Source organism: Netta rufina (assembly GCF_964035555.1).
Source record: "Netta rufina genome assembly, chromosome: 2".
NCBI classification, from domain to species: domain Eukaryota; kingdom Metazoa; phylum Chordata; class Aves; order Anseriformes; family Anatidae; genus Netta; species Netta rufina.
The window spans coordinates 59,405,836-59,432,596 of NC_140124.1; the positions used below are offsets into that span (position 1 = coordinate 59,405,836).

At 38.4% G+C, this 26,761-nt stretch overlaps 1 protein-coding gene across 5 annotated transcripts in view; it reads right to left on the bottom strand.

Annotated features, from left to right (window-relative positions):
- Positions 1-475: 475 nt before the first annotated feature.
- Positions 476-26,761, bottom strand: part of CDK13 (cyclin dependent kinase 13) — a 51,807-nt gene continuing 25,521 nt past the window's right edge. The window contains exons 6-14 of one of the 5 annotated variants that reach the window (XM_084283195.1): positions 21,407-21,596; positions 18,606-18,662; positions 15,784-15,885; positions 15,588-15,665; positions 13,398-13,514; positions 12,344-12,475; positions 10,134-10,285; positions 6,630-7,013; positions 476-5,492 (exon numbers count right to left, since the gene is read on the bottom strand). In XM_084283195.1, the coding sequence (XP_084139321.1) occupies positions 4,636-5,492; positions 6,630-7,013; positions 10,134-10,285; positions 12,344-12,475; positions 13,398-13,514; positions 15,588-15,665; positions 15,784-15,885; positions 18,606-18,662; positions 21,407-21,596 (2,069 nt within the window). In that variant the 3' untranslated portion in view covers positions 476-4,635. Of the gene's footprint in view, positions 5,493-6,599; positions 7,194-10,079; positions 10,286-12,343; positions 12,476-13,397; positions 13,515-15,587; positions 15,666-15,783; positions 15,886-18,605; positions 18,663-21,406; positions 21,597-26,761 lie in introns of all 5 variants that reach the window. The other 4 variants (XM_084283194.1, XM_084283193.1, XM_084283192.1 and 1 more) reach the window with 4 other exon arrangements.

Here is a 26,761-nt window from a genome sequence, read left to right on the forward strand (position 1 = left end):
CACCAGCACTGAGTGCGTACCAGCAGGTACTGAAAATACCTGGGTCTGTCTGCGATTTCCCACTGCTTTGAACACATCGCTCCGGCTGCAGCAGCGCTTGAAGCAGCAGCACCTTCGCAGCCCCGGAAGGGCCGGTTCTTCTCAGCCTCCTGCTTTTGCTGCAGCTTCCTCACTAAGGTGGTCAGTGCCGTGCTGCGCCTTGCACCTGCAGCGAGCCAAGCTGCATCCCCCCTCCAGAACAAGCACTCGCACCGCCCTGTGCTTGCCTTCTGAAAAGGAGCAGAGCGGGATATACTTTCTTGAATAACCTTTGATATTTGAACATGCTGAAAATCACACTCACTTGCATACTGAAAAAACAATTCAGAGTTCAACCCAGAGCTCTTTATAAACGCCAGTTGATAACCAGAGAGGGAAAACGATGAAAAACTTCAAGTTTTCATGTATTTTATTTACAGGCCACACAATACATTTTATATACAGATGGCTTAAAATAACAAAGAGTAAGCAAGCTGAAGAATAACAGTTTGATTATATTAAATTAGGCTGTCTTGAAATAACTCCTGCAATAAAGTATTCTTCACCCTGATAAGCAAAAGTTAGTTCAACTTTAACCAAGGTCATTTCATCTTTTAAATACAGAACTCAAATCACTTTTCTGTGATTCTTTAATTTCTTAACACACGCCCATGTATGAAGAACATCCCACAACTGTCAAGACGGGAAATAGCCAGTTTCCTCATATTAAAAAAAGAAAAAAAAAAAAAAAAAAAAACAACGGTGCAACAGAATAGCCCGGAAAAACGTGCTATGTAAAATGCTTGCGTGTCTTATTAGCTACAAGAACGCAAGAAATACATCCGAGATTTTCTCTCTTGGAAACGGAATTCATGGTCTGAGATCTAATTTGCCTGCAGACAAGAGGTATCCTACGTAAGTCACCTTCAGTGCTTCGGTTTTTACCACGCAGTTACCAATTAAACTGATCCAAACCACACCAAAACCTCCTGGTGCAACAAGCACCAAGTGAAAGAGCAGCACTCCGACCTTTTGAAGTTAACATTACAGCACTTGTCGCCTCTGCTGGCAGGAAGCGCTTTACACTGCTGTGGCAAGATTTAACAGACCAAGTTTTACAGAACTGTAAGAAAATATAAAAGTTTGCCGTTTTATGTTTCTTTTCCAAGAAATTATATTAACATTTAAAGATATATGTATTTTCACACCCCTCCCCAAACACCGTTCCTTCTGTTCCAGGTAAGAAGACCTAGCAATCCGGGATAAAAGCTGTTTTCCTCTTCCTTTGGCTGATTTTAATTGTTCTATGAGTCTAAGCGTCCTAAGTCATAGTCATAGCAGTCCAGTTGTGCTCACATCCTTCCTCTTGGTATGGCTACAGTCCACTTAATATAAATAATGAAATACTCACTACTCGAGTCCATTATTACAGTATTTTGCTATGTTTATTTAGAAATACAAACACACAACACTTACTTTTTGATGTAGTGTCCAGGTCTCTGTAGCACACTTTGGAATTGCAGCACAGAAAACGTAAACCCAAGAGAATGGGGGGAAAAGTAACAAAAGCCACAGCTCCACAGAAAAGTAATGCGGTTTTCAGAATGCCTACCACTGCATCAAAAATGCAACAGCCACGCGATGTAAGATGTCACGCTAGGACAGACTCACTCTGCTGAGTGAAAATTGCTCAAAAAGGTCAAATTCTGAACTGATGTAAGCACCTTGTGACTTTATATTAAGGACATTTTGATAAATAACACACAGGCCCGGTACAAATGAACGTGGATGGGCAGTCCATAGACCTGGCCCGTTCCCTGGCTGCTCACCTGCTGAGATGCAACTCCTGGGCTGGGGCAGTGTGGCCGCAGGGAGAAACCCTCCTGCCATGGGCTGCCCCCAGGCCAAGGATGGGCAGAGCACACCTGCCTGCAGCCCCTGCTCAGCTGCTGCCTGCCCAGGAGGAACGAGTTGGTGAAAGAGCCAAGATCCCCTGGGTTGCAGAGAAGGGAAAACCTCTTTGTAGTTATCACATATGGAAACACGTCAACCTGGTCTCCACATTATTGCCAACACCGCTGCCCCAGGAATAGAGTTTTCACTCAGAGGCTAGTGATCCTTAAACTGAATTTGGGAAAAAGTCATCGCGCTATACCATCTGCAACAGTGTGCAAGTTTTGGTTTTGATATGTCTGGAAGTCAACTGTCTACTCCATCTCCTTCGTATTCATCATAGACATGAATACTCACGCTGGCATTCTTGTATCTGAAGACTAAAATCCATTTCAGTGGAATGATGCAACATCAGACTACTGCCAGTCAGTAATCAAACCACAGTCACTTACTCATTCAGAAGAGACTGACTTGAACATTTATCTCCAGGAGGAAAGCAGGAGAAAATTTCCTTATATTTTTGTATTGAAATTTAAATCGTTTAGTCCTCTTGGAGGCCTGCCTTCCATTTGAACTTACCTGCTTTTTTAGCAAACATTTACATTTGAACTGCAGTAAAGTAACACCGGGCTGCAATTTTTAGTGAAAACAACTAAGAGCTTTGAAAATCTATCCTGATTTTGAAAAAAAAATGTGTGCATCTGAACACTGAGAGAATATTTTTTATCAATTAGTAAACAAAAGCCTCAGCTGACACTGTCTGTACCTAAATGACACTCACGATTTCTGCCTTTAAGATTTTGCTAGCAGAAAAACACTGCAGGGATGTCCTTGTGCAAGGAAACCTACCCAGCACACAGTCACTCACACATGAAATTCTGGTATTATGCACAGGCTATTTGAGTCACAAGTATTTGTCCAGGTTGATTTTATTTTCAGATGGTAGGATTCCCCTGTGCCTAGTAAAGGCAACTGCAAGACTTACAGGGACATCTCCATTTTTCATCTGCCAGATTCTCAAATGCTATGTATTTAGCAAAGTGACTTTTTCCATGCTCTACAAGGTGGTACTTAGCCATAAATGACAACCAGGATTTTGAACTAAACAAAATAAAACACCAACAACTTTGGCTTCTATTCTGAAAGTCCAAAAAGTCACCGATGAGACTACATTTGTAATAGTGTAAGTAGAAATTTTACTTTTTAAAAAGTAATAATTAAACACTCAGTTACACAAGGTACCGATTTGTCAACTGGATAATCAGTTGGAAAATTGTTTCCAATATGGGCTTTAAAACATTCTTTTACGTACATGCAAAATATAATCATACTTCCTCTCTGCAGGAGAGGGACCACTTGATGGATGTCGAAGGGAAAGAAAACATGCTGGACATTGTAATTAATGAGGAGTGGCTCTTGGTTAAGAGTTATAACTACAGTCATTTTATCAGTTGTTGAAGGAGACAATTCCAATACTGAAATGCTCAGTGGAACAGCAGATATAAAGACGATTAGTTGGCACAATCACAAGCTTACATAGCGTTATAGCTAGTGTAAAATGTTTTGCTGTTGCTTTTAATACTGGTCATTTTGCCCTTGGTTACTTCCCATAATGCAGTATTTGTGGTAAAAAGAAGACAGTGTCAGCTTTTCACACAAAGTAAAGTAATTACTGCTGTTGACATTTAAGAGGAAAAACTATTTCACCACTTGGTAAGGACATATAAAGCATAGTTTATTTGGCAGAAGAAGTCACACAATTTCTACAACTCCAAGGGGGAGCTGAGGAAAAACTACTCTTCATTTTTCTCCTCACTTTCATAGTTTCTTATGAAGTTCAGTTTGGAGATTATGACTTCATCAAGATAAGATTAGGTCTCTAAGTAACTGGCCCACATGAAGTAAACAGCACAAGGTTATGACCTATTTGAGTTTCCTATTATTATTATTTGAATTTTCATCTCAACTACGTAGGTTTAAGTATTATTTTCGCATCGATTCATAAAGTACTTCCAAATTTTTGCACACCTTAAGCTTACATGTTAAGGCACTTACCATTCAAGTAAAACAGTTTTTATATAAACAAGCCTGGGAGATGGAGAGAACATTTTACCAGAACATCCATTCCTTTTTTTTTTGAAAGAAAAAAAAAATAACATTGACCAAATATTTATAAAATTTTGCATCAAGAGAAAGGTTGTGTTTTATTATCTGAAATGAGCACAAAGTACACCTTCCACAATAACACTGAAAGCAGTGCAAAGACTGACAGTGACCTTTGACTAAAGGTAGTTCTGTAAAAAGAAAAATACCAAATAAATCAGTGCCCTGCTTTGATTGTTGTAAAATCTTTTTTTTTTTTACATAAAAGTTGGTCCAAACTTACAAAAAAAGCACAAATGTGCATAGTTCAGAAGATCTGAAAGAGTGCCATAAAAAGCTGATGTCCCTAAATTTAGCATCCACTTAAAACTGCCAAAATACAAAATAAAATTCAGAACTAGAGTTTGTGAACATGTACAATCAATTCATCTAGTTTTCAGACAGCATGAGTTTTAAGCATTTTTAATTTTTCCTACTGTATGCAAGACCCTTTTCCACATAAAAATAAAGCTGTTGAATTAACATTATTCAAGTCTGTTGAACTGCTGCTTTAAACTGCAGCTAGAAAAAAAAAAAAAGTTTTTCCAGATAAAAATGATGTGCCTGAGGAAAAACAGATACTCAATATGGTAATCCTCTGCCTCGCCCTCTCACTGCAGACGTGCTAATGTGTCCCCTGTATCCTTGGGAATAGCCAGGTCCTTGGGCAGGGGAAGTCCAAGTCTGTCCATGCATGTGGCCGAGGCCACCGGGGTTTTCCTGTAAGTTACTTCCGTAGCTGTAGTTGTGCATCTTGGCGGGCAGAGGATGAGTGCTCTCCGGCCCTGCGGAAGCATCGCTGCTGCTCCCCAGGACTGAGATTGGGCCGTGGCTGTATTCAAACCTATGGTCTTTATCTCCACTGAATAGCATGGGGCCAGTGTTGAGGTAAATGTCTCCGTAACCAGTTACTGAGCTGGGAAAGGATTCTGAAAAGGCAGATGGAGGAGGGGCACCACCAGAGTGAGATGAAGCAGTACTGTAGTTATCCAAAGGTTGAATATCCGAGTTTCCGAGGAAGTTCCTCCTTTCTAATGCTCCTGATGACCCGCTTCCTATGCCATCGCTACTGCCATAGTGGGCAGAGGAGAAGGTAGACGATCCAAAGTTATCCTTGTAGTCTGGGCCTGTTACATAGGAGTCTCTAGCCTGGTAATCCACGCTCGTTTGTACTGGCTCCTCCGTCGTTGCCTGAGCTTGATGCTGAGCAAGCAGCTGTAGAAGAGCTGCTTTCACTCCTGCGTGGGGATCTGTTCCTGAAGAGTTACTTATAGGCAAATGCTGGTTCTCTGTCCGATAATCAAGGTCTTCATCAGTGAGAGGCGGAGGCTCCGGTGGCTCTGGGGGTCGCTGGTCTGGAGGCAAGATCCGAGGGCGTTCTTGTTCGGGTGTTCGGTTCAGAAGCCTCATCTCAGACTGCCTAACCAAATCCTCTGGACCTAAGCAGATAAAAAAGAAAAGCTTTGGAATAAAAATCTCCAGTAACAATACCAGAAAGGAAATGACTCTTTCCCAGAACACGACAGAGGTCTGTAACTAGTAAGTTAATCAGAACTGAGGTAACGTTTACTAGTAGTTGGACGGGTTATTTTGGAGAAGGCAACAGCTTGGTTGCCTCAGGAAAGCGATGCAGGGTTCTCCTCCAAGTAAGATTTCCAAGCAAAGTTAAACAGCACAAGCTCCTCTGAAAAACAATCACTAAAGCAACAGATAAACACTAGTAAGTTCAAATAGCAAACAGAAAAGATTTTCAAATCACACACATTAAAAAAGATCTCAAGGGACAAAGGGATGTCCTTCCAGGGAGCAAAACTTAGGGCTAAGAACAAAACAACTTCAAAAACCCTCGAAAAGCACTCCCAAACCACTTCAGAATATTTCTTTCCACAGCAGCACACACCACAGAGCAATGCATAAACCACAGTAAAATAGAGCTGAAATAGCAGCCCAAGACGACCAAAAACAGAGCTCTAGACTTCAAGAAAACTAAGGAAGTCACTACTATAACCCAACTGAGACCTTCAGCCATGTGTGTTAGCAATCATTACAGGCAACCACTTACAGAATCTGACACTAGGAAATTGCTTTGGTCTGCATTAAAACCAAAAACATTAATAGCCCCTCCCCAAAACAGGCTTTACCTAAACACCCAGTCAAAACCAGTAAGCCTGAGCTACGAATTTGCAAGAGAAGCTGGTCTTCTCCAACACTAGGACCACTGAGAAAACTCCAAACACCCATAAAAAACAATCAATTAAACTGCTTCATCAGAAAAAGCACGGGCATCTCGTTGAATGAGGACTACCTTTTACTCTGCCTGCATGCCTCCTGTGACAGTAAGACATGAAGTCCCGCCAGGCATTTACATTCCCTCCAAAGGAACAAAACAAACAGAGCGGCTAGCACTTGAAGCCATGACTATGAAAAAATGATGCAGCCATCAGTGACAAAATCATGTCATCACCTCTCCTGTACTCACACAGACTCAGTATTGTTAACCCGTTAACTCTTTCCCCAAACTATCGCGTCTCCACTGCTCAAGGTACCTGCTGGTTAGCCCCACAGACCGCCAGTACCTGCAGCAGCCGTGTACAGTGACTTGATCAGGTGCGGGTAACCGGGTGCTGGCGATTCCACGTCGTCCCGGCTGACAGACGCAGGAGTGGTGGGCTCTGGAGGCTGCCTGAGTTGTAATGACATTTCATTTCCTGATCCGTTTTCCTTCTCCTCCAACACCAGATCTTTCTGTTTTGTTTGCTGAGCCTTTATTAACTGAGACAACAGAACAGCAAATGCACTCTGTACGGCTGCCTGGGCAGCGTCAGTCTCGACTTTGGGCTGACTCAGCTGAGCAGGGGGCACAGGAGGCTGCGTGACGGTCGGCTGTTTTAGAGGCTCCTGTTCCGGCGGTGGTGGCGGAGGCGGCGGCGGCTGCTGCTGCTGTTCTGACTGTTTTTCACCTGCTGACAAAATTCCAGCAGGAAGATTTATTTTATTTAGTTGCTGCTGAGTCTCTGGGTTTACCTTAATATTCAACACTTGGGCAAATTGTGCCAAACTAACACTTGTTTTAGACTGTAGCAGGTTTAGCAGGATTGCCACTTCATTCTGGTTTAACTGCTGTCCAGTGCTTGTTTTTGCTAAAGACAAAAAAGGTGTTTTTAAGTATTATTTAGAACTTTCATACTTCAGAAACTCAAAATTAAGACTAATCTAGCATGGCTGACACAACTGGCAAAGCATGGTTTTGGACAACATAGAAATGGAATGCTTTTACAGATTAACTGCCTTGGGGGGAGTCTCTATAGGAAATGGAATAGTAAGATCCAATATAAAGAAAGTGACTTCCAAGGGGTGCACACGTGCACTTGGACAGATGAAAAACATCAAGCTGGAGCTCAATTTTCCACAGTACAACTAAGCTGGGGCTTAAGGCCACCTGCTTTAGGCAGCTGTAAAATTTCCAATCCCCACAAAATTTCCTATCTTTGACATATCACATCCCTCTGTTAAAAAGTGGCCATCTGCAAAACGCATTTCCAGTCACATTCTGGCCCATTCTAATTCAGCATCTGGATTCTAACACCTGCTCAAGTGACCAGGCTGTAGGTGACCCAGAAGCTAGCAGTATAAATTCAAAAAAGCACATGCAGAGTTTTAAGGACAAGCAGTCAATCACTGAGTAGCAGGAAAATGCAGGTTTGTGATGATATCCTTCTTTTTTCTTTTTTTCAGAACTGAATTTATTTGCTACACTCAAGAAGAAATTATGATGATGCAGGGGAAAATAGATAAATAAGGAAGTCAGAATTTAGAAATATTTTCTTAATTTCAAACAGCCATTGTGTTAGTTTATTTTGAAAGGAGAAGCGAAGCGCCATGGATTTCAGCATACCCCAAGAGCAGATAACTTTGGGAAAAGTAAGAAATTAAAAAATGGGTGTGTATTTCTCTGAATTTCTGTAACCCAAGTCAACACAAACACCTTCTGTTCTCTTCTATCCTTGTCTGTCTGCTGATACCCTAATATATTCATTCATGGCAGATTCAAAGCCACACCTGAAGAAATGGTCACATACATGTAAAACCTTAAGTACTTGCCTCGCAAAAGTAAGAAGAGCACAGCCGGAAAGTGCTGCAAAACCCACAACCCATTACCCTACTTGTGGATATGCACCAGGATGCAAGCACTTGGAACTTACTCTGGCAGGTTCCAAGGATTTCAAAGATCTTATATATTTATATAAATGTAAAAATAAAACCATATTTTATTTGGCAAGAGGAAAAAAATATAATTTCTGATGCCTTTTACTGTTGGATCTCACCCAGATGTCATGCTTAACAGTTGATTTTGTGACATCTGAGGGTGGTAATAGAAATAACATCCAAACATCTCTCAGCTTGTCAATGTGAAAATGTCAAAGAAGGGTAACTAACCTACCTATTTTTATATTCTTGGCTACTTTCAAGTCCAAGAGCTAACTGTTTTCTGGGAAACCTAGCAGTTTCTACCAGAACAAAATTAATGAGCTTCACGTATCTCCTCTTAAATTCTAAGATGCAATAGGCAGGGATCCCATTCACGAAGCAGAACATTAGCAATTCATCCACAACATTTTAAACCTCTTTCTGGCACTCAGAAAAAAATGCAGCAGCTTTAAGCACGCATACAGCATGTACACTGAGTCCTGTAGTGTGCCTTTTGGATGATTTTAACTAAGGTGCATAAGGGTTTCAGGAATTGCTTAGTTTAATACATCTCTATGCTGAACTGTCTAAGCTCCCCTGAAAATTAAAATTCTGTCTTCCGTACCTAGATATATTTTTTATGTAATTATGGGCAAATATATTTTAGATCTGAAAGATTCCTTCCCTAGTTGTTTAGTTTATTTTGCATTGTTAGCGTTCATGACTAATAAGCGCATTAGACCACCAACAAGCTACATGTTATAAAAGCAGAAAGAAAATAACTATTATCCTCTGGACTTATTAAACTCTTACACATTATTCATTTGTGGGGAAAAAATTGTAAGGGCTACGGAAAGTCATCTTTGAAAATGCTGCCAAAGCTTTAGCTTAAGCTTAATTAGTGGCAGAAGCTCACAGCCAGCTTAGAGTAAGAAACAGGATGAACAGGAGCAAGAAGCAATAAACTGCGATAAAATATGAAAAAAAAAAAAATACTTTTTCTATCTTTTCACAGCATATTTGGAACTCTGTGCTGTTAAATGAAGAGTTAACTCAATGTGGTTAGTATTAAAGAATTTTCATGCTCAGTGAATCCATTTCTTGTTTTTCTTCAGATGAACTCCTGTATCACTGTCAGGATTTAAGGTCACTTTGCACAACTACAAATGATCTAAATTAAACTTATCAGGTATCCACTTTATATTATCTCAAGTGGTGTCAATGCAAGGAGACCATGACTTTATTTTTTATATTATATTCACAATATTGGTCTCCTAGCAAAATACTTCAGAAATGTTTCAGAATCAGTGTCTGTGCAAGCTACAGAGGTGGTTACTTCTTGTTATAAGAGTTATTTGGGTTTTTATTTATTTATTTTTAAGAGTTGGTTCAGCCCAAACAACTTGGAAAGCTGAAGACTAACATAACATGCTGAGGCAATCTGTTTTATTTGAAGTGATGATTCTTTTAAAATCTGCCTTTGGGTCAGTTTATCAATACCAATAAAACTCCTTCCATCTCTGTAGAGTGTGAGGAACTTAGAGCAGCAGCTGACTAGTGGGATTACTGAAGATCTACAGATGAGCAAGAGATCAAATCCTCTCAAAACAAAGAACAAAGTAGTTGTACTGGCCAAATCAAAAATTTAAATAAAAATTAAAAGAAATGCCCAGTTTCCAAAAATGAAGGCAAATCTTTTGTAACAAAAGATTTAACTTACAATGCCGTTCCTCCCTCAAGAATCCAGGAGATGTCAGTACTCTGAAAATAACATCTAAAATTTCTAGAGGTGCAATCCAAGTAGAAGGTAATTATAAGAACTGAAAATATTTACTGACCAAGTGCTACACTAGAGTTGCCCTGAGTTTTGAGTTGGGAAGAAGTTTGCATGCCTTGTGGGGTGTTGGTTCTGCTCTCATCCATGCCTAGAGACAGGTCCTTCCGAGGGACTTTAGTTGCTGTTGCGTCATCAGTCATGCCCATCTGCTTCTGTCTTCTGCGTTTCTTACTCCACAGCTCATGACAATCCTGCCACAAAGGAAGGCTGCAAAAAAAAAATAAGAGATCATCAGTTTTATCCTGGATTTTTTAAAAGTGTTTTTTAACCACAGTGGTAAAATAAATGCTCAAATTACACATAATGTAACTGTTGTAAAGAAGAACCTGCTGAAATTTAGAAATACATCAGAAAACACCCAGAGCCAGCAAAATCTCGAGAACTCTTTCTTGGATGAAAGCTCTTTTTCAGCTGCCTATTTCACAAGCGCAGGTCCCTCTGGCAGAAAAAGTATCTTTCAATGACAATCAACATTACTTTCTTGCTTGTAGAAGTACCACATCTGCCAAGATGTATTTGTCCACAGAAAGAGACACAGCTCTCCATTATTTGTAGTCATACAGCACAGGCAAACAAGGGGAAAAAAACAGTTGCAGGAATAGATAGTACTTAACACTAGCAAATTTAGGATGCTAGGAAGAACAAGGGATATCCCAGTCCTTTAAAACAGAAAAAAACAAAGGCAAAAATCTTCTGTGCAACTCATCTGCTATGGGTTCTGTCCTTCCATTACTATTCCCTGCAGGCATCTCAATTCTGACCTCCTGAGGAACACAGAGCCCCATCCTATAGCTTATGGAAATACTGACAGAGGCATTAAAATAGTGCCTTTTGCTTTCCCATTACAAATTGATAACTGTCTGAGCAGTTCTCTCACCCAGGAACATGGAAAAAATGAGGTGTCAGATGACAAGAGCCATTGGAAAGGAAATTATGACAACTGTTTCCTATATTCTCTCCCTTCACATCGCAGGTCAAAGACCTGCCGGGTATTTAGTCCGCAACAATTTGGAACAATATAGGAACTTGTCACAACTTGCAATCAACAATTTCTTAAATGAGCAGCTACTCCTTCCCAAAAAGGAACTTTATTCTTTCTTGAGAACAGTCAACACTTTCCCCTGAAGACTATGTTAAATGTGGGTGTGCTTCTTAATTCTTAAAAGGACGCCAATTAATCATTTGTTCCAAATTTTCCTGTATCAGCTTCTACAATAGATGGATTACCAAACCCCTGGAAAAAAAATGTAATAATTTCTTTCCATTCACTTACTTCAAAATGCATATAAGCAACATGCCACAAAGTGTTTCCAAGATTTTAATGAATAGCCTAGTATTTAACATTGCTCATTACTAATATTCAGCCACTGATAATATGTAATCATATTCAGATTATGAAAGAAACGCTTTATCTCATGCATCAGGACCATTAGTAAAAACCTGTAACAGGTAAGTCTTGAAAGATTTTGAATAAAATTCTTAGATTAAAATTAAGCATTTTTCCTATTTGGTAACTAATTAGAAAGAAATCAGCAAAAGCTGCCTTGAAGGTACAATTTATTCAAACTATTAAATGCTCTATCATTAGCCAGCTATCTTGAGTGAAGAGTTAAACTTGCAGATTATGTCAGTTTTCCATTGTTTTCCTTGGGGCTGGTTCAAACATTATTTGTATCAAATGAAGTGACAATCAGGTCACTACAAAAACCCTACTAGACCTTGCAATCTATTCCCACTCAAAACATACAGAGAAGGGAAAAAAACAAAAAAACGCACAAAATTTTTCACTTCTGTTTGTGAAGCCAAGAATCTCATTTGTCACAGGAAATCATGTACAGTATTTCACTTTAACTCTCAGATACTTTTGCAGAACTCTATGCCCAGTGTCATTCTACCATCAAAGATGACAATTCAGATTCATGAAGGACCCCAGATACCTTGGAAAAAACAGACACTGATAAACAGAAATTAAAGGAAAATGATGTTTTTTCAGAGACATTTGCGTAAGAGGATTGTTTTTTTAAATGGTACTAATTCAGTCACTAATTCTAGGAATAGCGAATCAGACTGGTGTCAGATCCTCATAGCCACTGATATCATGATCTGCATAATTATTTTCATGCAGAATCACTATTAGCCAATGGTATGTATTGATTTTCTTCTGCCACAAGCCTCTTGAATTGAAACACAATGAGCTTCAATGAAATCAGTGCATGTTCCCGTTGTGTTAAGGTAAGGAACAACTCAACTCAAGCAATGACTTACTCTGGGGGAGGCATCTTAGATGGTTCCACATCTCGCAGAAACTCACACTGAAGGGCTTGTTCAGCTGTGCAGCGTTTGCTGGGATCCAGAGCAAGCATATAATCAAACAAATCTAATGCAGCCGGTGGGATGCTACAAAAGAACAAAATGGAGAAAAGCATCACAACTGTATTTTGAATCACACACTTCAATGCAAAATTTCAATTAACACAACCCCTCCAAAATAACTGATCATTAATGTTACGTCCTTGCTTGGTAGTAAGAGGTAGATAAAAAAGTTCACCTTGGATTACCCTTAGCTATTTGTGTTTCTTTATCTTTGTATGATTTAATTGCTTGAAACATTCTTCTTACTAAAACAAAACCAAACCAAGAAAACCAACTAAACTAAGACTATATTGTTACTTTACATCTTGGAATTTAGCACAACAGGAGTTGCAGTTTCCATTGGTCCAAACAAAATAACTCTACTGCTTTAGAAATGTCGATCTCATTAGTACAAACAGGATGATGCATTTTTCCCAAACCCCAAAGTAGATGAAGGGGAACAATCCCTTTAAAATAAACATACAGCTGTTTACCATAACTTTCATGTGTGATCTTTGCACAAAAACAGCCCAGTGGTAGTGTTTTAAAATACATTGTTCAGAAAACTCTTCTGTGCTGAATGAATTTATGACCCAAAAAACTGTAATGTTAACCAGACTGCATATTTAGCTGTAAGCAGTTGTCCTAATAAAAAACAATTAAGTACTCCAAGCTGTTTGTGGACAGGGGCAGCAAGCAGGTGTACCAATCATGGAAAACAAATGCTTCCTTAGGTGAAAGCTGACAGGTGGCTGAAATTTTAGGGCCTTCTTCCCCCTTCTTGAAGCTTTATTTAATAAGGGTTAATAAGAACTCTGCAGGTATCTTCGGAAGGATAAGAACCTAAAGCCAGTTTTCTTCACGCTTAATCTATGTTCAGCCAATCTCTAGAAAATAGTGAAGTTCATAAAGATTCCAGCAAAACTTAATGCTACTATAATTGACTAAACCAATTCTTCATCCTTACAAAGCAAACTCTTCTCTTAGTTTTCGACGATACTGCTTCTTTGGTTTCATCGTGTTGAAATAAGCTAATTTTATAACATCAGGCCACACTGCTGGACAAGGACTCCCACAAATTCGGCTGCACCAAAAAAAAAAAAAAAAAAAAAGGAGAAAACAAGGGTATGAGATCCAAAAACCACAAGTAAACAAAGCTGATATTTTATTCTTAAAAATACAGTGGATAGAAAAATGATTTTGATGTTCAGTTTCATTTAGCTAAAATTTCTCTACATTCCAAGGCCTAATGCCATTACATACTAGTGAATTATCCAGGACCAGCAACCACCCTTCACAGGATAAAATGGCTTTAGAAAGTCCACTGCTTCTGAACCCTCTCCCATCCCCAGGGCATCCTCCAGGCTCGGGAGCATTGGATACCCCAGGTTTAGAGTGCCGAGCCTTTAGTTCCCAATGTCAGTGAAGAAAGACACACCAAATGCCTGAAAGAGCAGGCCTCACAAATTTAAAACTGAAGAGAATTCAGTTGACTCAGAAGATGTAGAGGCAAAAAAATAAACACAGTAAGGGCAAAAGTATGACTGGACAGCTAAAAACCTTGCTTTTTTTTTTTTTTTTTTTTTTACTTCAGTTTTGAGCCTTATATGTCAGCCCTAATCTGTTTTCACAAATGGAGTTGCCCAGACCCATTCCTCGCACTCTGTCCCTGTCTGGTTTTGTTCAGCCAAGGACAGTTAGCACAGCCTGACCAACACCACACTTCCAAGCAGATCAGAAGAGGCAGTTTACCGTACCAGGCAAGGCTTAAGACCTCTGCCAAATGCAGTCATAAAATAATACCTTGCAAATATATTTCCTTAATTCACCCTCTTCCATTTATTTCAGTTAAACAGCTAGTGCAAGAGACCTAATGATAGACTAATTATGCCCCTACTGCTATGCAAACCAAACTGACTTCATGCTTGCTGGGGTATGAAACTTGCAGGACGAAAAAAATAAGAATCTTATCTTTTTCCTATCAGGATTTTTCTGCTCTATCTTTGAAAAGTAATTTAGGATAACGGAAAGGATAAATGTAGAATTGTTGACTGTAACATGATGATGATTGAGCTGTTGATAAAATAAAACTGATATATTACACTTTAACAGCCCTAAAATGCAGAGTATCAACACATTAAATACAATGAAGAAAAATTAGCTACAAGCAAGCTAGCTGCCAGCCTCCTTCCAGCAGAAGGAAGTCTTAAAATTTCATTTCTGACAACTTCATTCTTATGGGCTTCAGTGCCATCTAGCGGGCAAAAGCAAAAATTCAACTCAAAGAGTTCAGTTCTCACATTGAGAATGATTACTGATGTCTTGCACCTCATAAAAACTTCATTTTTCCATGGCGACCTAGTAAAATATTACACAGAAACACAGCATTGTTTAATCTACTTTGGAAAACATCTCTATATGTAACTTTTTTTTTTTTTTTTTTTTTAATAACTCGTCCATTTACTCTTCAGGTTCTGTAAGTTCTGTAGGACTCACGCTCTTTTCCCCTTCTTTCTAGGAAGAGGATGTCTCCTCACTTATGAGGTCAATTATGATATCAGAATCAAGAGCAATTTTTGCTTGCTGAATAAAAGGAAAGAAAGCATGCTCTGGTCCATGGAATTAATATACATAATATCCGAAGATTTACTGAGATAATAAAGGAAACAAAATTTTTACCTCCATGAAGTGTAGTTTGCATGGGAGGAGAATATTCTGATGAAAATAATAAAGCCCAGGTGTGTATGTGGAAGTCCTAAAGCAAGAGCTCGAGGCAAGTAGCATGCAAAGTACCTACTGCTCCCAAACTCCACTTGTCATCTACATTTTCCTTTTGATTTGCCACAAGGAAGTTCTAACAGTCTTAAAAAAAAAAAATCAGCATTTTGACCACTCCTTTACAACTTCAGTAATAGGCAACTGTAGCTGCACTACCAAGAAAACTCTGATCAATTGTACATTGTTAGGGCAACAGCATACTCACAAAAATCACTTATCCGCATCTAAGCATAAGCCACTGACTTTACATGCCCCTGAAATCCACTAATACCTCACTCACGGTGATTATCAAGTCTTTGTAAGTGTTAGCAGCGTGTTATCTCCATTTTAACATGAACAAATTGACAGCTTACGAGGCACCTGTTATGTGCCTATTTACCTTATAAGTTCCAGTTGAGCAAGTTCTTGATTTGCTTGAAATATTGGCTTTTTTGTAAAAAGTTCACCCAGGATGCAGCTGTAAAACAGTTTTACACAATTCCGTCATTACCGCTTTCAATCCAACTCCACAGAAAAATCTAATGTTTACTTCCAGCTTGTTGTTCTGCTTGCTACACTCTGTACCAAACTCTTACCCACAGCTCCACACATCGATAGCTGGCGTGTATCTTTCTTCTCCAAGCAGAAGTTCAGGAGGCCGATACCATAATGTAATAACTTTGTTGGTATATGGTCGGCTGTTGGGGGGAGCAAAAAAAGAGAACTATCATTTTAATACAATCTCATTTCTGGAAAAGTGAGGGTTTTAATTCTGTGGTGCAGCTACAAGAAAGTGCAATCTTCCATTTTTATTTTTTTATTCTGCAAAGTTGCAACTGCATAAAAGTAAATGCAACCATCCGACCAAAGCTAGCAAATGACAACCTGAAACATCACCTCAAAGATATAATAAACATATATAAGCACCTAGCCATCTTGATGCTACGTGAATCCTGTATCTCAATTATTAAACAGCAATACTGTTTACCTATTATACTGCTAGTACTTTCTAGAGAAGGACCTGCTTGGATAAAATCAGCAACTTCTTGACAATTGTTGATTATTAGAATACTGAACATAGGATCTCTACAAGCATTTTGAAAAAGAGAAAGAAGTCACTCTCCCCTCTGCAAATAAAACCAAAAAAGATGAAGTCTTTATCTACGTCCTTCAAAAACTTTGAATTCTAAGACTGGAACTCTTCCAATATCTTTCTATATTTCAACATTTTTAATTCTCTACAGCTCCAACCAGTTTTGGTCACTGTGAACAATCCTTTCCATCCTCACACTAAGGCAAGGATTCCACTGTCTTAGACATGCATTTTTGGTGGATAGGCCAAGATACAGCATCGAGAACAGTTCAGAATGGAAGTCATGCAACAGATACTGTGTGTGTGTGGTGGTGGGGTTGTTTGGTCTTTAATATTTTTTTTTAACAGGGTGCCTTAGAAATGATTCAGAAATACTTGTTTTAGTTTTAATAATTCATGTTTAGCAATACAAAGTAATTCCAAAATAGAAAACAGTAACATTACGTGCAGTGTTTGAACAAGCTCTTACAACACACTCAGTGGTTCAGGTATTATTTCTGCAAAATCACCCATCTCTTTTTCATAAAGAATGTCTTTTTTTTTTTTTTTTAAATATAGCACGGTTTTAGAAACGATCCCATCACTCATCATATTTGTCTCTGAAACAAACATTCATCTACAAAATGCTTACACACTATGAACTTTCTCTACAGATAGGCCACTCACATATATGTTAGTATACAGTGCTTTTTTGTTTGAACAGCTGTTTTCTTATACAATCTGTCACATTTCCGACTCTAAACACATTAAGTCCTCTAAAATAACATTTAAAGTAGCAACTACAACAATTGGTGGGAATTTACTTAAAATTTTATTACCTCTCCATCATGCTCCCACTAAACTCTGTAACCTTTTGAACAGTATATCGTTCTAACAGTAAAACAAAGTACATTAATGTAATCAGCAATTATTATATGCTCGTTGGTATTCATCAATTACTTCTGTTACAGCAACTCAGAAGCTATTCAGAAGGAAAATGAATGACAAAAGAATTGTCAAAAAACTACTAATGAGATTCTAATTATCCTCCCAAGTTCAACCAGCAATCTGATTAACTAACATAACTACATTTTAATCTTGGTTTCATTTATATATAATGAACTAATAACATTGCTGTTTTCATGTACACTAAGATCTGTTATTTGCACTATAAATACATTCAATTTCACTCTTTCAATTCTTAGTGAACAGTTGGTTTTAAAACCAAAATTTAAATAAATAGAAAAAAGAAATTAAAAACCATCAACAGTAAAACAACAACAAAAAAATAGGTCGATTTGGTGCAGACTAAAATAGTAAGGTAGGATGGCATCACTCTCTTTTATTAACAGTACATCCAAAACAAAACTGAATTGTGCACCAGCTGCTTAAGATTATCTTAACCTGCTACTGTACTCAACAGTTTCCGTAACTGTTACTTAAGCATATGTTCCTAAAAGAACAGTTCAGAAGACAGTGAAACTAACACTATCATTTTCAAGAACCTCAGAGCTCTGTGAGAAAACAGCTCATAAAACGATCGCTACAGACATTATTTCCCAAAATAGGCATGCAGAACTCAAAATGAGCTGAAAGAGCTAATACTTTCTGTATCCAGTAATCCAACATACACATTACTGGTGCAATAAACATTCAGTCTGAATTTTGAAAATCCCATTTCAAACAACAAATACATGACATTACAATATAAATATTAAAGTTCTTATTCATAAAAACTGTGCACCTGTTTCCTGGAGTACAAGTATAATGAAGCCAAGAACAACAGAAGCACAAGTCACAAGAAGTTTCAGAATAGTTTTTATTTAAACTTGTATTTCTGTTTCCAGAAGATTCAACAGGACTGTCTGCCTAAAGAATACAATGAACCTTTTCAAATGTAAGCTTAAATCTTACACAAAAGTTAGGCTTTTTAAAAAGAAACTGTATGAATTTGTGTCAACATAAAAAATTCTCTTTTCCTAATTAAACACTTCCCAGGTATACCAAAGAAATAATAAGCTTTTGGTTTACAGGACCGTATACTAATATTAATTAAAACACTACATATTGATGCAACCTACTTAGAACTGCAGCTCTTCATTTCCAATCAATATATGGCTGCTTTCTACAGAATCCAGAATACTCAGAAAGGCAATACACATACACAAAGAGAGCTTTGTGTTTGTATGCAGTGTATGCCTGCTCTTCCTTTCCATCTCTTCAGCAACTACTTATGTTACAGTACAATATCTCCTCTAAACAAACAAAAATTCTGGCCCTCATAATACTCAGTTATGCAAGAAATCAAACTTCTCCATGCTTTTTCACAGTATAATTATATCTTACCTTTCTTCTGAGTTGTACAGCCGAGCAAGCCCAAAATCTGCAAGCTTTATCTGCCCTCTGGTGGAAAACAGAAAGAATTGTTTAGTGTTTAATCCTGTTAAATTTCCTCCCCCAAAAATAGGTGAAGTTTCAAATTTTTAAACAGCTGCAGGTGATCTTCACCAAAGCACAATAATGAGGAGACACTCCTTAAAAATCTATATATCTCTTCAATCAAGAAATACACTAATCCACTTGAGATCAGAGAAAAGCAAGCAAAATTAGACATGGACATCAAATGGCATTTACATCAGCGGATGCTTCTCAAAATTCAGGGTGCATACTGTTAAGCATTCAAATCAAGTCTGCAACATAAAACTGAGGAGGAAACTGCTGTTTTGTTATGCCTGACAGTTAAAGTACTGCTAGCAGAAGCATTTGTACAGCAAACAACTACAAGCAGTCCTACTTCCTTCTAGGAAGCAGTCACAGCACTGCTTTGCTCTTGTGAAGTATAAATACAGACTTCAAATCAGGGTGACTGAACAGATAAGGGCTTCTATTTTTGCCAGCAGACAACTTGCTGAATGACACAAACCCTAACCCCTTCTTGAGTTTACCCATACACAGGGTGAAGAGTAGAAGATACAGAGCTTTGCCCTTTTTTTTTCTTGCCACGATCAAAGGGCATTGCATAGACGCATGAACACATACAAGGCTTGATGCTGACAGGCCTGCACCATCTATAAAGCTGAAATGATTTAAACAAAGCTATCTGCAAGCTTTTCAATACATGGAACAAATTTGGCAATGTTACAGGTTTTGTTTCTGTCCCTCCTGTAGTTATGAGCTCTTAAAACTTGTGACTTTCAAATAAATTATAGTTTTGGCTATTTTACCAAATCAGGACAAGACTTGCTGATGTGCGCAAGAATGACCATTTTGTGATTACAAGATGTATGGATTGCAGTTTCCATTGCACTTTTCTCCTCTTATGTACGTTTGGAACTGCTGTAACACTTAATGGAAATCCCCCAAAAGCAAATAAATATTTCCCTCAAATCTGTGCTTTTATTCCTCAGATATCATATTTGTGGAATATCAAAGAAATTTTGAGCAAAGACAAAAAAAGACAAAAAGTGCACCACTAAAAGATATAAAATCCATGTGTTTGGCTTCAGGTTGTAATGGTAATGGGACTTTAGGAGCACTGGCTTAAAATTATTCAGACCAACTACAAACATTTTTCTTCCAGCAGAAACCTCTAAGAATGCTCAGAAAGACATTCTGGGGGAAAATACTGTTCATCTTGAAGCTGAGAGAGCACAGCACACTCTACTGTACTTCTCCAATGTCAGGTTATACCTCAGCTTCTGAGCTCCTAAAGCTGCACCGTGACAGCAACATCACTGGAAAAACAGCCAAGCAAGGCTAGGTGAATGGGCAAGGTGAGTGATGTGGAGGCATGTGTAAGGGTAAGGACCTTTATCAGAAATCTGGCAAGGCTGTGGTGGGATCCACAGCAAAGAAAAGTCTAGCATTAATTTAAGCAAGAAAAGGAGGAAAAAAAGAAAAATTCAACTTGGAGAAATCTGGGATAAAACTAGGACCCTGCCAAATGAGATCCCTGATGTTTTTTGCCCAGTAGTCCATCTCCACCAGTGGCATGAACAGATTTTTAGACAAATTTTTAAACAGCCATTTTGAGGCTCACCTTCCCTCAGCCACCAGCAATAATCACTGAGTTAGACATTCCTGTCTATTCCCCTCAGCAGGTTTTAATGATCCTGTCCATGAATTTGTCTCATCCCTTTCAGAGTCTCCTAACACTACCCTGAAAACCTGGGTAAACATTCCAGAAGCTGACTACCTGCTCTGTAAAGATACTCTTTTATCTGCCGTAAGCCTCTCTCTTGCTACTTTCTACAGTTACTCCCTGGTTTTAGTACATTGGATGTGATGAACAGGAGTTCTGCATTAATGTTATCTGCTAGCTTCGTATTTTTTCACACTCCAACCATACATCCCCTTTAAAATGAAAAGTGACAGTCTTTATAATCCGTCTCCTTCCACTCTCTTACCAATGTTAGCTGTCCTTCTCTATGTATTCTGTACTTCTACTTTATCTGCTTTGAGATACAGGTGTAAGAATTCAAGATAGAGAAGCAAAAGGTTTACAAAATAACAAAGCACTGTATCTTGCTCAAGAGCCTTCCTAACAGTGAACTGCAGTTCTTCTGTTTTATATTGAATGAAAGCATATTTATTAACATGGCTTATAATCACAGGTGGTTAAAAAAAAGGAACAAATTCTTCTCTCCATTTGATTACAGCAATGACTGCAAGCCAAAACATGTTTGAGAATGCCTGATCGAATATCCTTTTAAAGCATTATGCTAATTAACAAGGACCTCCTGCCACAAAGAACCAGTCTTATCCACACTTCATTTTGAAATGAGATGGTAAAAGGAATACACCGACACTTATTTCCTAAAATTCTATTTTAATGTATTTTTATTTCCTAAAATTCTGTTTTATAGTATTTGAACTTAGATAATTTCCCCCCATACTCTCACCTAGCAGATTCAAGTTTTAATCCTGCTATTTTGACACAGGTAAGTTTGAAAAACAACTGCAGGATCTAGTGTTAAGCAGTAACATTACCAGATAAGTATTTTACAATTGATTTTAAAGAAGCTAGGCAATCTATATAATAAAAAATTGGCTAACAGCTTAAAACAGGTGAACCGTAAAGATTACAAAAAAGATTTAAACATGATCTTGACATACAAGTTTTTACATACTCGAAGCAATATCCATACCTATTATTTAGTAGAATATTTGAACATTTGATATCTCTGTGCAAAAAGTTCTTCTTATGGCAATAGGCCAAACCCTCCATCAGCTGTCTCATAAAGGACTTTATATGATTTTCATTAAAATGAACCAAACCAGATTCCAGCAGTCCCATCAAGTCATGGTCCATATATTCAAACACCAGGTAAAATGCACCTAGGAAAAAAAAGGCAAGGGGTAAATGAAACAGAAAAACAGATTTATCAGCAAAAACATTCTTGCTCCCTGCTTTTGAAAGTCGGGAGTATTTTTCACACAACTCTTTACATTTTTTGAAATATTTTTAGCTGCACCTCATTTTCCATCCTAACAATGAAATACAGTGCAGTAAAATGTTTTCATAACATTGCTTTTTCATGTAAGCAGTTATTCTAATCACCAAATGTTTGTGAAAGCAAATGTAATTCTACAGCATAATGCTCCGACTTAAATGGACATTCACTCTCCCTATAGCTCTCCATCAAAACCACCATTTTGTAAAGTTTAACTGGCTTAGTATTCCCTATAACTTTTGTGGAGAAATCCAGAAACACAAAATATATACAGCATAAATTCATCTGTCATGATTCTTGGACTTGGATTCTTTAAGCTTACTTCTGACCCAATTCCACACTGAAAACACGTCTTTCTTAGACTAGAAGTACCTATAAGACAAAACAAAACGAGAAAGCAGAACTAAGAGCAGCTCTACAAAGATGAAGTTCGTATCCCAAGTTGCCACATATGTACATTAAGCATTACAGAATCTGGCCTTATCTCACATTAGTCTGTGTTATTCCATAACAAACCTATTAAAACCAAGAGCCTTTGATGTATGTTGGTATTCTTAAAGAAGAAGAGTGCTAAGCACTTCTGAGGCAGCAATAAGCAATCCTCAGCACAATGCGCTTGGTTTAATACCAAATTCTTCCCCTTCTCCTTAACTCTGGGGCAGAGACAATGCAGATGAGCAGAGCACTGATTGCAATGCAGAAACCACATTTAAGGGTTTCTTAACTTTCATTTAACTTTCACTTAACTTCCATTTTCAGAAACCTCCCCAAAAGATTTCAAAGCCACCACTCTGAAGAGCAAAAAGTTTCTGCCCAACAAGAGCGCATTACAGGCGCTAGTTTCAGAGCAAGAAGTTTCAGTTCAGAAGCTAGTAGAAGTCTGGAAGCAACAATGAGAAATCAGCTTGCTAAAAACTTCTCCATGCACACAGTCAAATTCTAGCAAACTGATGTAGTTTCTTGTATAGTAGCTGAAAAGAGAAGAAAAAGTGCTACCAACTTTATACTGCATCTGATACTCAGTACTTAAACAGGAAAAACACAGTGAATGTTTAACTTGAGACAGATATCAGTGAAGAGCAGCTAAACTACAGACCACTGCTTAAGACACTCAGGGCTCAGTTTTTAATCCACCAGCTGTACATTGTATGGAGGAAGCAAAACACTGGTCATAAAACACCCATCCATATGCTCAGAGCAGCTAGAGCAGAAGGTAAACCACCCAGGGACAACCCAATCCCAGCACTTCAAGAAAAGGAATGAAAGATGTGTTAAGCCATACAGAACCAGAAGTCTGCAGAATTTCAGTATCTGCATAAACGAGCTCACCAGTGCAGTTCACCAGTTCAGCACAGCCTAAGCACAGAGGCTCCAAGTCTTGGTCTTTGAAAGCAAGACAGCTAGCAACCTGGCGTTAGGTCAACCTCACTGACAGCTGCTGAAGGATGAAGCAGGAAAGATTTTAAAATCCCTTGAAACAAAGCACCTGATACTAATGCAGCAGTGCCAGAATAATCTAGGCATGCCCTTCAGAAGATGTCAGCTCAACAAAACTGAATGCCAATGATGCTGGTATCTCCTCATTCTGGAATACAAATGAAAGTTAACCCTGTCACGGCAGCAGGCTACATGACAAGGACAAAGACTGGGAAGGGTCAGAGGGGCTTCAGACCTGTTCAGTCAGCTGAACCCAGTCTCCTCTTTTATATGCAAAGCAGGCTCCATGCCTTGAGCAATTTCCTGCTCTGTCTACTACCTCCCAGGGTTTTTCACCGCTATTTGTGCGTGGCAAACAACATTGGTACCCTCATGAAAGGAGGAAAGCTTACAATGGAGACAATTCATAAAAAGAACAGAGTAGTACCTGGAAGATGACATCCAGGTATTTGTATTCTCTGCAGCTCTCATTAATAACCTTACACTAGAACGGTATGAGGGGAAAAATATAAAAGAAGTTCCTCCCTTAACAGAGCATGGGCAAATGCACAGATCCATTATTCCCATTACTATCTACATATTAAACAATGTTAGGACTTGAAAACTGCCAAAGCTTAACCTTCTTTATTGGTTATGAGAAACTACTGAAATTAGTGTACTAGCCTTGGCAGTCTAGCTATCACAAATCTGATTCTCCGTATTATTCAAACTGATTTTTTTGGAAGAGATCATAGTTGCAAGGTTACTAAGCAAGCTGAAATAAAATTCCTGCTATTTTATTTCTAGACAAATGTGGTGTCATTTTCTGAGAAGAGGTCAGTAGTCACCAAAACCAATTGCTTTATTCTGCTTGATCATTTCAAATCTCCATGTGTTTTCAGGTGGTCTAATCCTTTGTAATAGGAAAAGAAACTATTGATATTCAGGAAGAAGGAGTGAACTGTGCACAGGCTAAACTCTGCTTATTACAGCATACTTAATTTGAGTTTACAGCACCCTTTAGTTTAACTGCAACAAGCAACATATAAATGCCACAAGGACTTATTCCTCAAAAAGGAAAACAGCAGACAGAAGAATCATTCATCCCTTTATGAGGCCATGATGTTCGATAGCTTGGAGATTATGTCTTAATATGACTCTCTTTTGTTTCATGCTAATTTTGCCCAATATCCACACTTCTGGAAGCAATGTCATAAAAGCACCTAAAGCTGCGTTTCAATAGAATGTATGCAATTCAAATGATCCCACAGTTACTTATCTGGCTTTAATGTTACTCTTTTTATTGCTGTATGTTAAAGACCTGCACTCCCTGACAAGCAGAGTACCTGTGTGGCAGCAGGCAGCCTACAGCCCATTTCCACGTGCTGCAAGAGAGCACTGAAAGGGATGTTGTGTCTTTGCCCACTTTCCTTTGCTAATACATGCAGCTGATCTCCATTCCTTCATCTACCAAGATAATAGGAATCCTTATTGTTGACAGAGCAGCAGCTGGAGCAGCTGAAGAGTAGGAATATTGCCTACTTCTGAATATGGGATAACAGATAGCAGCTGAATTTATTAGGGAAGTACAGAATAAATAAAGGAGGCTCCTGAATGGAAACAACTCTAGCCTTACTCCTTTTGTCTGTACTTAGAAAAACTCATCCTTTAGACCACTTTGTTAGTTAGTTAGTTTGTTAGATAAGGGTCAGAAAGTGAGATACTGGTTTAGAATAACTGAAGGATTAACACCTCTCCTTTTCCTGTTCATACATTTCTAGTCATGAATCTCTAAAAGTAATAAAGTTTTCTCAATCAAAACACTAAATGAGCTGGAGAGCTATGCATACAGCATGATAAGTCTACAAAATATGACAAAATCTATTATATATGAAGCATTTTCTGATGGGCCAAACAACCTCAAAAAACATACTCTGCATTCGTAAGTCTGTTTTCAGACTGCCATCAACTCAAACAAATCTGAGAAAGCAGAAGATGAAGGGGGATAATACAAAAACCTGAAAAGATAACAGCTTGTAAGCTAATATTTTCCAAATATAATTTAATGGGGAAAGTGTTTGGGGTTCTTCAAAATGTCTGATTAAAAACAGATCAGAGGAACTGAGAGACCAGAGATGCCTTATTATGGGATATTCTTAATTCAATCCTTGTATATGTGCATTACAGGAGTACCCTGAAAAATAAGAATGCTTTGAAAAGGGAGCCCTGCCTCATTCCATGAGTGGTGCATACAGTGCTGAGTTGTTGGACAGATTTTCATTTCACTAATAAGCCTCCTCAGCTTCTTCTCTGCTATACATAGATATTTTTGCTTGATTGATTAGAGATAATTGGATTGTATTTACTCTTCCATTTCCTTAACATTCCTCCTCCAGGACTCATGATATACTGCATTCCAAGATGGTTAGAAACACACAATTGTATAAAGTAAAGCTTGAAAATTTAAGAAAAAAACATCCAACAATTCCTTGAAGTTACAGTGCTTTTAGAAAAACAAGTATGCATCTTTTCTTTCTACTTAGGTCATAAAAACGTATTTACTAATACTAACTTGAGAAATACCAAAGACGTTTGTGAATTAATCACCTTAAGACTAAAGAAAGCAGCACTGCCGTATTTGTTTTTCCATGTAGGTATCACAAGACAGAACAAGTCTTTCTGCTTCAGACAAACAGTCTAATAAAACCAGAACTTTTCTGCTGAAGAGTAGCTCATTCCAAACCAGAGTTCAATACAGCACACAGAAATGGAAAGGATCACCCAGGCAGTCACACTACTGATAAGTTAGCTGCAGTGTGAAGACTTTGGGTAAAAAGTTTCTATCAGCTATTTCAGGAGCAGCAAGGCAAGCTATAGATCATTAGAGGTTTCTGAATTTGAATTTTGTTTGTTTTTGTAAGCATTGTGTGTAACAGCCTAAGCTCCAACAAGCTGCTTTGCAGGCAAGAGGATCAGAGGAGGCAGCAGGGATAACTGGAATTTGAGACTGCTTGAGCTGGAAAAGAAACAAGCATGGGAACGGAGGGATTTTTACACCTAAAGACCCTTTTACACCAATAAACACGCAGAAATACAGTGACAACTCCTCAAAATGGAGAGGATACAAACTCTTGGAAATTTGCAAACTCCACCTTGCAAGCTGATCATGACCCCTCAGCAACTAAAGAAAAAACAGCCCTTGGTGTCTTGCCCAACATCAAATGCCTACAGGAAGAACCAGTCTTTCTTCCACAGATGTCTCTCTTTTTGCTTTGTAATACTAAAAGAAAGTTCCCCCAGCTGGGTCAGCATTCATCTAATTTGACTCACCAATAAGAAAACAACACATCTACTTAGATCTGCACTTCAGCAGCATCTCTTCAGTCATTCACTCCAACCATAAGTGCAACACAAAACCAAAATGCAGTGTTTTTGTTTTTAAACCCTTCTGAATGGCTCCAGGCAGGATGCATTCACTGAGTTTTCCATTTCCTAGAAGACTTCCCAGGAAGCTCAGTTAAAACTAGCTACAATAGGAGTAGAGAAAACCCTGTAGTCAAGCACTCTGACTGCGTGATTGCTGTCACGGACTCTTTCCAAACAGCAAGCTTTCAGACAAAGTACTCCTTGATG